This window comes from Pediculus humanus, genomic scaffold, assembly GCF_000006295.1.
Source record: "Pediculus humanus corporis 1103172108265 genomic scaffold, whole genome shotgun sequence".
NCBI lineage: Eukaryota > Metazoa > Arthropoda > Insecta > Psocodea > Pediculidae > Pediculus > Pediculus humanus.
The window spans coordinates 389,445-402,387 of record NW_002987834.1 but is presented as its reverse complement, the minus strand read 5'-3'; the positions used below and the strand labels follow the sequence as shown (position 1 = coordinate 402,387).

Sequence of the window (12,943 nt, the reverse complement as noted above, 5' to 3'; positions counted from 1 at the left end):
TTTTTTTTTTTTTTACATAAGATTTATTATTAAAAGCAAAAAAGGAACAACAAACGTAAGAATCTTGTTATAAAAGAAAAAAGAGCAACTACAAACGTTAATTTATTACTTAATATAAAATCGGCACGCAACACACGAACGAGAGTAAATAAAAAAATGGTAACGAAAATAAGAAAAAATGTCGTTCGTCGTTTGTTAATACAAACAAACAACCAGAATAAAAATTTTTCCGGGTTTTTTTTTTTTTAAATAATTACACACCTTTAAGTCAAACGAATCGACAAAAACTGGTGAAATTCTGGAAAATTATTTTTAATTTAAAGAAAGTTTTTGAGAAAAAAAAAAATTAGAAATTTTGCCTTATGTTACAACCGGTAAACAAACAACTAGTTTATTTATTAATGAAACAATTTTTGATCCAAACAAACAAACAAACAATTAAGTAAAAAAAAAGAGTTAAAGGGAAAAGATAAAGGGAAGAATCAAAAAAATTCTGGAGGTTTAATAAAATTAAAAAATTTTTCTTCTGCTTTTAGTTTTTAACAGCAAATAAAAACTCGATTTCTTTGTACAACCAACTACCAAACGAAAAACAACAATGAGAAGGAACGAGAATGAATGAGAATAAAAAAAAAAAGTACCTGAAAATGCGTAGGAGTTCAGACTCTCTTGGTGAGTACAAAACAATCTAATTAAATTGAATAATAAAAATTTATGAAAAAAAAAATGGGGGGCAAGGAGAGGGGAGGAGGGTTCCCCGAGAGATTATTGACTTATTTATTATTTAGCGTAGGATATAAATTCTCATTATGCCATTTATGAAAAACAATCGGCCATTAATAAACCTATTAATTAATTACCTTTTAAATTTGGCAATCGAATTCGCAACTGAAAAAACGCTTGCAACAACCACCAACCGACCGTCTCTCAATTTTATCTCGCGGACAACTAAATCCAACCGCCCCCCTCCCAAACAAACAACCCCTTTATTAAAAACAACAACAACCAGAGCGTTTGTCGCGAAACGACGAATCATAACAAATGTTAAAAAAATAAAATAAAAACAAAATATCGTAATCATAATTATTAATTATTATTTAAAAATTTTAATTAACTTATTTTATTTATTTATTTAAAATTTATTTATTTATTTTTTAAACACAAATATTAATAATAACGGAGTCGTTTAAATAATAATAATTATTATTATTAATATTTCATTAATAATACCGGGTTTCAAAAAAAAATTTTCTTTTTTTAACCTCTCCTTCATTTTTAGACATTAGTCTATTTTTTAATCTTAAATGAATAGCAAATAAATATAAGAAACGTTATTTTAAAAGTCTATTTATAATTATTTATGTGTTTAAAAATTTTTTTTTTTTTAAATTTTTCTTTTTTTTGTCATTTATTCATTTATTTAATAAAACTTTATTGATTAATTAATTAATTAATTAATTTTTTTTTTTGAAAAAATGGGGGGGGGTTATGTGGGGGCGGGGGGCGAGATAACGGAAATAAAAATCGTAATTTTTCTACGCAGCTTTTTTTAAAAAAAAAATAAAAAATAAAAATTTGAAACTTATTAAATGTTATTAATATGTATATCCTAAAATTATTATTATTATTATTATTATTATTATTATTTAAAAAGTTAATAAGTTTTTATTATTATTTATACGTCATTTACGATTTTTTTTCGCACGTAAAACAAACAAACAAACAAAAAGAGATTCAAACGAGGAGTCGATTAAAAAAAAAAAAATTAATAATAATAATAATAATAGTAACAAAAAAGTTTAACGGAGAGATAAAATGTATATCGAAATATAAACAAAAGTTTTTTTTTTTATACACGCGAAAGGAAAAGTTTTGCGCTAGGTTACGACCTCTATGGGTTCCTGATCCGGAGTGTTGTTGTTGATGGCCTCCTGTTCTGCTTTTACTTTAACGTCATACGTGAGCGGAAGCGAATAATCTTTGGGTGACAATGTTTGTCTGTCGTCGGAAAATATGGTCGGCGTAGTCGAACGTTCGTCGGAAAGGGTTTCCGAATCTTTATCGTCCTTGACGACGGCGACGCTCATGTCTTGGCTCAGTTTCGGCGACATGTACGGATAGTTAGAGTACATGTGAGATGGAGTATCTCCCGAATAGGTAACCTTACCCATGAACATTCGGATTTCGTCGAAGCAAGCATCTTCGCGTTCGCTTTCGTTACTCTCCGGACTGTCCGCGACGTGAGAATTTCCGGTTCCGTCATCCGCTTCGTGTTTTTTCAAATGTCTATCTAGATTCGTTTGCTGTCCGAAACATCTTTCGCATGAGGGACATTTAAATGGTTTTTCTTTGTTGTGAATGTTTCTAACGTGCCTTTGAAGATTCGACGATATACTAAAAGGTCTTTCACAATACTGACACTTATAAGGTTGTTCTCCGGTATGGGTTCTCACGTGACGTGTTAAATTCGCCGATCTTGGAAATATTTTACCGCAGAATGTGCATCCGTAACGATCTTTCATTTTCGTCGAACCTCCGTTTCTCAGTTGCGACGATAATACATCCTGATATGGTTTAACGCCCGTGAATCCGGGCAATGGATTTCTAAGAAGGTCTAAGGAACGTTGATTTGACTGTCCGTTTGGCAATCCATTCATTAAAGATCCCAAAAAAGGAAATGTTCTGGGAGGGCCGAATGGCGGAGGCGGAGGCGGAGGAGGTCCTAATAGTCTTTCACTGTGCGGTGGAAAACTTTGTGGAAAACCAGCAGAAGGTCGGTACATTGCTTCTAACAGCATCGGGTGAATCGGTCTCGGGTAAGCCATGGTGGGAGGAGTACTGTTGGTACCGAGCGTTGTCGATAGAGAAGTAGTAGTGGTGGTTGCCGAACTCTCAGGTGTTGATGGCGGCGGTACATTTAATTTTAACTTTGATTCCGAAACATCGGGAGTTTTTGATTCTTGAGTAGTGGGAGTGGTGTTAGAGGTGGGAGACAAAGTTTTCGATGAAGCGGATTTATTGTCAATGGTTTTTTCTTCCTCTGTAGAATATACAATTCTTTTTCGAGACACCCTCAAGTCAAGGGGTTGTTCTTTATCTACCGTACTACGACTACCACCACCACTTTTACTACTACTAGTTGAAGTGAATTCGCCACTCGATTTGACCGAATTCGATTCTTCTTCCTTAACTTTTGAATTTTTTTTATCAGGGGAAAGTACTTCTCTAGGATTTGAAAAAATGGATGTAACAGCGCTCACCTGGGGTCTAGCAGGAGATGGTTTTTCAACGGAAACTGCTTCTTCAGCAGGTGCGGGAGATATTTTAGATTTTAATATAGAAGATGATGGTGGCGGGGGAGGAGGAGTTTGCAATTCTTTTTCATGATGATGAACATTATTGATTAACCGACGTTTTCTATCGACGGGAGATGCAGATCTATCATTTTCATTCGAGTACGATCTTTTCCTATGAGAACTCACTCTGGGTTGACTGGGAGAAAAGAAAAGGGAATTGCTAATGAAAGGTGTCGTGACCGAAGTGCTATTGGAAAGACCGCATAAAGACGGATAGGGTGAAAGCAAAGATGTCGGATAAAAGGGTAAATGTCTCGGGTACATAAATAACGGATTGCTAGGATTCGCTCCTTGAATGTTTGTCGAAGGTTGAGACATTGGTGTTGCCGTAGTACCCGTCGCAGGTGACGACGTAGAATCGCAAAATCTTTTGTGTTTAGTCTGAGACGTGACACTACTAAAAGATTGTCCGCATTTTCCACATTTTATTTGTAGTCGACAGTCTGCATGCATTCGCCTGTGTCTGCAAAGGTTCGAAAATTGCGTGTACGCCTGGAACAATAAAAATTTCCTCATTTGAAACACGAAAAACAAAACGAAGACGAAAAAAAAGGTTTCACTTTCATTACCTTAAGGCACACTTCACATTGAAAAGGTTTTACGCTAGAATGAATGTGCGTGTGCTGTTTAAGACCGGAAGAAGTTGCAAATGTTTTACCGCATTCAGCACAGGCATGAGATCTGGCTCCTACGTGATGTGTCCTTATATGACGCTGAAGATTGCTAGGATCCGTAAATATTTTATTACAATTTTCGCAGGGATATTTTTTTATTGCTCCGTGTTTTATGGTTTGATGACGTAGGAGACCGGGACGCCAGGAAAACGCTCTAGGACATCGATCGCATTTAAAATGTTCGTAAGGGTACCTATGAGTCCTCACCAAGTGATCATCTAATCTGTAAGATAAAAAATATTTTATTCACATTCCTCTCTCTCTCTTCTTCCCCTCCCCCCCATTCTTTCGCAATTGTTTACAGAGACTAGAGAAAATACTCGCTCGCTGGAAATGAAAATGATGCAAAAAAAAAAAATGCGTTTGTTCTGGATTAAAAAAAAAGTATTTTAGATTTGCGTGACGTGGTCTCATTTTCTCTATGGAAAAATCAATGTCTGACCGACGATTTTTGTCGTGTTGTGACACTTTTCCTTTTTTCCTTTTTTTTTTTTTGTTTTTATTGCTTTTATCAGAGCTGATGTCGGTTATTAAATCCAAAGAAGCCTATTAATTCGTTATTTTGTGTAGTTAATGTTTTCTTTTTTTTTTTTTTCCTCCAGCGAAACGATTAAGCTTTTTTCCCTCAGTCCAGTTTTTTTTCTTTTTTTTCCCCTCTTCTTTTTATCTTTATTTTATATCAACTTATTTTATACTTTCATTTGGTCTTTAAACTTAATGGATTCTTTTGAATTTTTATTTCTTTTTCCTCCCCCTCCCCCTCCCTCACCCTCCCCCCGAGAAATTATTTTAAGAAATTTTTATCTTCGCCGTCGGTAAAAAAAAAAAAAAAAAAAATAATAATTAAAATCATTTATTTTATTACGACACAGTTTATGCACGCACCTCACCTTCCCCCTTCCTTGTTTTTCGCACCCCCCCTTGTTTTTACCCCCCCTGTAACCCCAAAAAAAAAAAAAACTACTCACTGTTCTATATCCGGATAAACTTTATTGCAAACCGTGCATCGAGTTTCGTTTTCTTCGTCTTCTATATCTTCACGATTGTCTTCAAATGTTCCAGAATGTTGAGAACCTGTTGACAACAAACAAATTTAATAAGTTAACAAAAAAAAAAATGGCGGCGGACAAACGTTAAATTTACAATTTTACTACCCCCCTTGGCTTTTTTTTTTTGGTTTGCAATCGTTGTGTGTGTTTGTGTGTTCAACAATAATTAATTATTCTCTTTCGACAACCAACAACCAACAACCATTGATGCAGTTTATTTATTTATTGTAATCGATACAAACGAACAGAATAATAATTAAATTTAAAAAAAAAAAAAAAAATTTACAAAAGTAATTTAATATATATATATTACTCGAGTGAAATATGTTTGGGGAGGAGGGGGGGCGGGGCGGGGTAAGTAATAATTTTAATAACCGCCCCCGAAGTAATTTTTTTGTTTATATTAATTTATTCATAGTTATAAATAAAAAAAAAAACAAAATGAATTATGACTAAATTTTCCTTTTTTTTTTTCATATAAAATAAACACGAAAGATTTTTTTTTAAATCAGGAGGTGACTTTAAATCGGCGACACCGTCGGCAACCATTTTTTTTTTTTTCGCTAACCATCAGATAAATAATCCGCGCGTTATTCGTTACGACAACAACAACCACAACCACAACAATAAATTTTTTATTTTTTTTATCTGATGTTTAATAATAATACCTGTGATTTTCCGTACGAGAAAATTAACGATTGAAAAAAGAACAAAACAAAAACTTATATTTTATTATTAATCACTTAAATTATTATTATTATTATTATTATTATTATTATTATTTAAATCGACACTTTGGATAAATGAACAAACAAACAAACAGGAAAAAAAAATTTTGTTAATGTTAACTTACTCACTCACAATCACCATTAAAATACAAACTGACAATAAAAATAAAAATGAAAACCCGAAAATTTTTCTCTCTCTCTCTCTCTCGACTAAAAGGAAAAAGGGGTGGCAGTCGTGGTGGTGGTGGTGGTGGCGGCGACGACAGTGACAATATCAATCGCGTTATAATTTTCCAAAATAATAATAATAAAAATTTTTTACGATGACTGACTCGTCGTAAATTTAAACAAAGGCTCAACGTGTTTTCCCTCCCCCGAACCCATCGGACTTACTTCCGGTTAAACGTAAATTGACTAAAAAATAAAAAAAGGCGGAAGGGTATATGCGAGATGGGTTTACGAGGTAGCAGAAAATATAAGAAGACGTCGTTTAAAAAAAATTTCCCGCCCTAACGATAACCCTATCGAAGCGATAGGGTGGGGGGAAGGAGGAGGCGTCGTTACTGCCCCCTTATTCCAAACCGGAAGTTAGAAAAAAAAATAGTGGGGATTATCACCTTTATTATAATTATTAATCGTACATTTTTATGTTTTTTTATTTTTTATTTTTAACTTTTAATCAATTCATCTCGAAAGGAAAATTTTCGAATCTTAAACAAGAGAGAGAGAGAGAGAGAGAGAGAGAGAGAGAGAGAGAGAGAGAGAGTGTGTGAGAGAGAGAGAAAGAAATTTTAATTAAATTCATATTCATCGAACTTTTCTTTTTTTTTTTCGTTTTTTTTTTTTTTTATTTTGTTGACCTTTTTGATAGGATCTTGACTGCTGGAATCGGGTTAGCAACCGGTAACCAAGTATTAATAATAATAATAATAATTATTATTATTATTCCTTAACATTTGTCATTTGAATTTGAATTATCGTTGCATGTCAAGATCATCTGATTCTTCTTATTAAGTCACACACACGCACACACACACACATAGAAAAAAAAATGATTTATGTTATTATTTTTTTGCAAAAACGACACGAAATCTTTTCATAATAATATTTAAAATAATAATAATAATAATAATAATAATAATAATAATTTTAATAATATTCTGATGATAATAATAATAATAATAATAATAATAATAAATTTCTATGGACGAAAAAAAAACTGGATAAAATACCCTTTGGTTTTGTTTTTTTTTTTTTTTTTTTTTTATAAATCCATTAAATTATTATTATTAATAATTATCCGGTCGTTTTATTTATTTAAATAATTAAATTAAAGTAACCGCACACACACGAAAAAATTATTATTATTATCATTATCATTATCATTAAGGCCCTCAAAAAAAAAAAAAAAATTTAATCGCGAATTCTCCTCAAGTTGTTATTAATTATGAATTATTTAAAAAAAAAAAACCTGATTCGATTTCATTAAATTTATTGAATTTTTTTTGTATTGAATGAAAAACGATTTCATCCCCTCCCCTCCCCTTTTGCCCCCCTCAGAAAACTATTAAACAAATAGATGATGATGATGATTGAAGATTTTTAGCGAATTTTGTGAAATTAATGCACGACGAGGAGAACAACTGCGACAGCCAAAAACAATCCGGAAGAAAAAAAAATCACCGACCTTGAAAAACGGGGGGGCAGGCGGGGAGCAATGACGGAAAATGACGGAAATGATTTGAATTATTGTGGGAGCAAGGGGACTCAACGCTCGATAAAAGAAAACCCGATGAATGATTTTTCTAGAAATCAAAAGTGAAAACCGTGTAAGGAAATGTCGATGTGTTATACGCCACCGCCCCCACTCCCACATTTATTCCTGTTGAATTAAATCGAGACACCTGGAACGAATCCTGGAATGTTTCTTAATTCGTAAAATTCATTAAAAGTGATAATAATAATAATAATACGATCAGCATATTTTATTCACTGGACTCGGTTACATCATCGTCATTATTATTTTTTTAAATTTTTAACTCCTCCTTTCCCCCTCCTTTTTCTTTTATTTTAATGGGCGCAAAATTTCTTAATAAGTTATCATCATCATCATCATTATCATTATTATTATTATTATTGTAAAAAAAATAACGACTCATTTCATTACCGGCTACCTGTGAAGTTAATAACTCGCCCACAATCTAATTCAAATTTAATTCTCTCTCTCTCTCTCTCTCTCTCTTTCTATCTCTCCCATTTATTATTATTATTATCATTATGTTTTCTTTTTGTTCGCTACACGTTTTCCCGACTCATTTTTAAAAATCGGCCCATATATTTCAATATTGTCGTGTCGATATTTTTCCATTCAGGTTCAGGCTTTCAGCCAAGTAGGAGAATTTTAATTTCAAATGCGAAGGTCGTTTGTGTGTGTGTGTGTGTGCGTGTACATGGAGGATGAAAAGTCACGTGGTTTACGCGTAAATTCCACCATATAATAAGGTTTCGCCGTTAAAATTGTCGTTTATAATAAAAAATTTATTTCCAGCATCCGAGCATAAAATTTGAGTATGTATGAATAGAATAACGTCGGCGGGTAAACTCCGAGTGGATGCCCTAATAAAATTACGTTGTTAATAATAATAATAATAATAATTTATTTAAACGAATGAACGAACGAACATTTCCGCATATTTTTACTACCTTGTTATATATATATATATATATTTAATAAGTTTATTAACTTTTTTCAAATTTAAATAACCGATAATAATCTATTGACACGTTTTTTTCTATATCGAACGCACAAACTATATCATTATTATTATTATTGCGCAACGTAATAATAAAAATAATGAATGTTTAAGACGAGGAAAATTTCATTTTTCAGAAATTATTTTAAAAAAAAAATATTTGTGAGTGTGTGGGGGACCGCATCCATGAAATAAAGAGAGAGAGAAGGGCAAATGATGACAATTTTTTTTTAAACGGGATCAAAAGGTTATCGGATAAATGAGGGAACAGGGGAAGAGGAGAGAACGGAAGGAGGGGAAAGAAAAACAAAATCGGAAGACCCATTCGTTCGTTTGGACAAAACTAATTTTCCATTTCGGAATTATTTATTTTCCAAAAAAAAAGAAAAATTAAGGGTTGAATTAATCGATGAATTGCCTGACACTAAAACGAACGGCTACCCTTATTCTCTTCCGAACGTCCGTTTATTTATTTATTTAACGTGAAATGATGATTTTCAAATTACGAACGCAAACACACACACACAAAAAACGGGAAAATTATTATTATTTTTTTGTTATTTTTTTCTGTTTAAAATAATATTGATAATGATGATGATGATGAAAAAATCGTACGGTTTAGAATGACAACGGTCGTAGAAAAAAAAAAAGGTCAAAATACAATGTCAGAAGCGTTTGACACCTACGCAAAGAGATATCCAGGTGTGTTGTAAACCAAAGAGGGAGTGATCCGGATGTTGGACACGTTTGTACGTCGAAGGAACAAAAAAAAAAAAAGTTAATAATAACGCAAGCCAAGGTGATAATAAATACATTATTAAAAAAAAAAAAAATAAATAAATTCTCTTCCGCGTACATAAGACGTTACCGTTGGGGATTTCAACAAAATGGCGTCATTTTAATAATGATCCCAGGGATTTGATTTTATATAATAATAATTCACCTGCTTCAAACGTTTTTACCGCCTGTTGGCAAAATTCATGAACCAAAACGGAAAATCCATTTTTGGAATATGGCACACATGACACATATTATTATTATTAACATGAAAAATTCCGGAAAAGTCACGGGTGGAATGTGGGAAACCTATCCAACGTACCTAACGTTTTTAACGACCGGTACGGTTTTTAATTCACGCGGCGTTAAATTCCGTTCGAAACGATTGTAATCCTACTACTATTACCACTACCCCCACTACTACCACCCCTACCACGAATTGACAATAGAAAAAGACGTCGCCATCATCGTCACCCTTTGTGTGAAATTATCCATATGTTTTCGTGGAAGAAGAAATCAAAAGTTTATTTTTGCTCTTTTTTGCGCGCGCGCCAGATCACCCGATCGAGAACTTCCTATTGTGTTTATTATTATTATTTTTAATATTAAAAAAAAAAAGGAAACGGAAATTAAATAAAAAAAAAAAGTTTTTCAATTATGGGATTTTAAACACCTGAATAAAATTTAAATATCCGAACTAAACTTAATTATTATTATTGTCATCCCGCTTAAAACTTTCCCGTTCCTTCCCCAAAAAAATTGGAAAAACAATTTAAATAATTAATAAATATTATTATTATTATTATTTGAATTTTTTTGTGACGTTACGAAGTGAAACTATGGAACGATGAATCCATCTGTTTCCGTTTTTGTTTAGGGGTAAAAAAAAAAAGTTTTCCAGGTTTTATCGAAATTTTTTTAAAAACAAATCTTTCGATTTTTGTGGAGTGACACGTCAGAAAGTGATAAGTCGAGTGGAGGGGGGGTTGTGATGTCATCGTAATCGTGACAACAAACGCACAACGTCACGTAACGGAGAGTAATTAAAAAAAAATCGTTGAAAACGGTCACGGTCCGACGAATCGATAGGGTAACAGATGTTAAAAACTTTTGACTTTAGTTTTTTTTTTTTTGATTATTTTTCCAGATTGCGTTCGGATTGGATGAAAAGTGGCGGGTCGACAGGTGCTATCAGGTCAAATAAACCTGAGGGAGAATGGAAATCTGATAGAAAAAAAAATGTTTGTTGGCAATGCGCAAAGAACACGCGAACGACAAAAACCAAAATAAATTTAATCGAACGTTAATACGTTCGTTGATCCTCACGCACACGCACACGCACAATTTTCCTTTTATTATTATTAATAGGTGTTGCCGACGCGAACGGCGATTTAAAATGATTTTCAATGCCTTGGTTAAAATGAAAAATGGACCATCATCATCAAACGACAACACCCCAAGTTTTTCTAAACCCAAAATAAATTGATTCTTCTCATTATACAAAAAAAAAAAAAAGGTCGTCGGTCCGCGCGGATTAATTGATATACACTTACAAAAGCAGACGAAAAAAAATCGTATATGGCTGACGCATAATAATAATAATAGTAACAACATTCAGTCAGTCGAGGGGGTTGAAACCTTCGATATAACACGCGTGACAACGACACACACACACACAATAACGTCACCCCGCGTTTTTCAATGAAGTTTTAATGCTACGTACGCGTGCAATTTTATATTAAGGGATTTTTTTTTGCTTTTTTTTTCTTATTACGATTTCGTTGCTTCGTGAAAAATAAAAATAAACGCATTTATATTTAACCCTTTTACCACATCGGAGGAAATTCTAGAAGAATTTTTGGAGAAAAACTGGAGAAAGAAAAATTCATTTCGAAGGTTATGTAATAAAAACTCACAAAAATACGACAAGTTGCTTAAACGACGTTTCAAGGAGTTACAAACGACATAGTTTTTGATTAAAAGATGGCGGGCGTGCGCGGCCGTCGTAGGAAAAATAAAATTTTTTTTTCCTCTGTTTTATTCTTTATACTACGATTCGTAAGAATATAAAAAGGAAAAAGGAAAAACAATAAAAACTTCTCTTTCATTCATCATCATCATCCCTCTTCTTCTTCTTCATTTTCTCTTCGTATAAAATATTTAAAAAAAAAAAAAATGGTGGAAGAGAGTTTTTAATTAAATTCTATTAACATTTTAATTGTTCGTTAACATCGCGTGCGTCGAATATTAAATCTTGTCACAAATTTTGCAAAGGATTTTTATTGGTGAAACTTCAACTCCGACAAACGACACCCTTCTCACAGAACAAACTCACAAATAATCTCTTTCTGCCACCACCCCAACCACCATCACCACCGCCTTCTAATAAAATCCTCGTCGTCACCGTTGCCGTTCGTCTTTCCTCCGTACGACCAAAAAAAAAAGGAAAAAATTGTTTCAAAATGAAAACTTTTCTTTCATTATTATTATTAGTAGTAAAAGGAAAAGAAAATAAAAACAGAAAAAGAAAAACCCTTTACGAGGGGAGGGGATGCGGATTAATACGTTTAAAGACAGTGCTGCCAACTGTTTTTTTCCCTCTCTCTCTCCCTCCCCCTTTTTTATGACAATTTTTTTTTCTTTTTTTTTGTACATTTAACGCAGATTTTCTCTTGTTTATTATGACATTTATAATTAAGAAGGTTTTTTTTTCCTTTTTTTCTTTTCCTTTTTTTCCTTTTTTCCTTTTTTTATTTTTTTCTTCTTTTGGTATTCTCCATATTTACGACTTTTTTTAATTACTTTTTCTTTCGATTATTTAATTTTTAATTTTTGTAATTTAATTTCATCCACCACCCTTCCTTTCATATTTTTTTTTTCTTTTTTTAACCTTCGGCATTTCGTTATTATCATTATTTTCTTATGTGTCTTTTTCCCTCTCTCTCTCTCTTTCTTTCCGAGTTAAAATAATAATAATAATAAAATAAATTAATTTTTATTAATATTACAAATCGTAAATATTACACCGTGACCGTTATAAACAAAAACATTCAATGACTTTAAACTTTTTTAAAAAAAAGTCAATAAAAAAAGTTTTCGGATCGCTGACGGATAAAATCGTCTGCTGGTTCATAAAATAAATCTTCTCCGTCGTTATTATTACTCATTTTTCTCTCTCTCTCTCTCACTCTCTTTCTCTCTTTTAAAAAAAAAAATTAATAATAGAAAAGAAAGAAAAAATTGTAAACCGTAAATGAAGCTGACAACATTATTCGAACCGCAATTGAAAGATTAATAAAAAAAAAAAAGAATTATCATAATAAAGTCATGAGATTTAACACAAAACAATTTCTGTCAACAGAAATTGCATTTTATTTGTGTGTGTGTGTGTGATATATGCTATTGTTACGCCTTCTTTTATCAGAAGAAAAAAGAAAAAAAAAACATGCCTCCATGTGTTTTTCTACAATGGCGAGTCCCACGCGAACGAAGCCGAAAAAAAAATGAAAACGACAAAAAAAAAAGGGTGAGATTTAAATAAAAATCGGTTATAAAAGTCAATCTGGATTATTACACTACAACAACACAATTATACACTACCACAAC

General features: G+C 32.3%; 2 protein-coding genes across 2 annotated transcripts; one reads left to right on the top strand and one right to left on the bottom strand.

Annotated features, from left to right (window-relative positions):
• Positions 1-1,877: 1,877 nt before the first annotated feature.
• On the bottom strand, positions 1,878-5,949 carry Phum_PHUM496070 (uncharacterized protein; the record flags this gene model as incomplete). Its single annotated transcript, XM_002430672.1, has 4 exons — positions 1,878-3,848; positions 3,926-4,253; positions 4,999-5,104; positions 5,937-5,949. The coding sequence occupies 4 exons, from the start codon at positions 5,947-5,949 to the stop codon at positions 1,878-1,880; spliced, it is 2,418 nt and encodes an 805-aa protein (XP_002430717.1).
• Positions 5,950-9,605: 3,656 nt separating this feature from the next.
• Positions 9,606-10,644, top strand: Phum_PHUM496060 (uncharacterized protein; the record flags this gene model as incomplete). The annotated part of the gene is made up of 2 exons (XM_002430671.1): positions 9,606-9,664; positions 10,485-10,644. The coding sequence occupies 2 exons, from the start codon at positions 9,606-9,608 to the stop codon at positions 10,642-10,644; spliced, it is 219 nt and encodes a 72-aa protein (XP_002430716.1).
• Between the last annotated feature and the right edge of the window lie 2,299 nt (positions 10,645-12,943).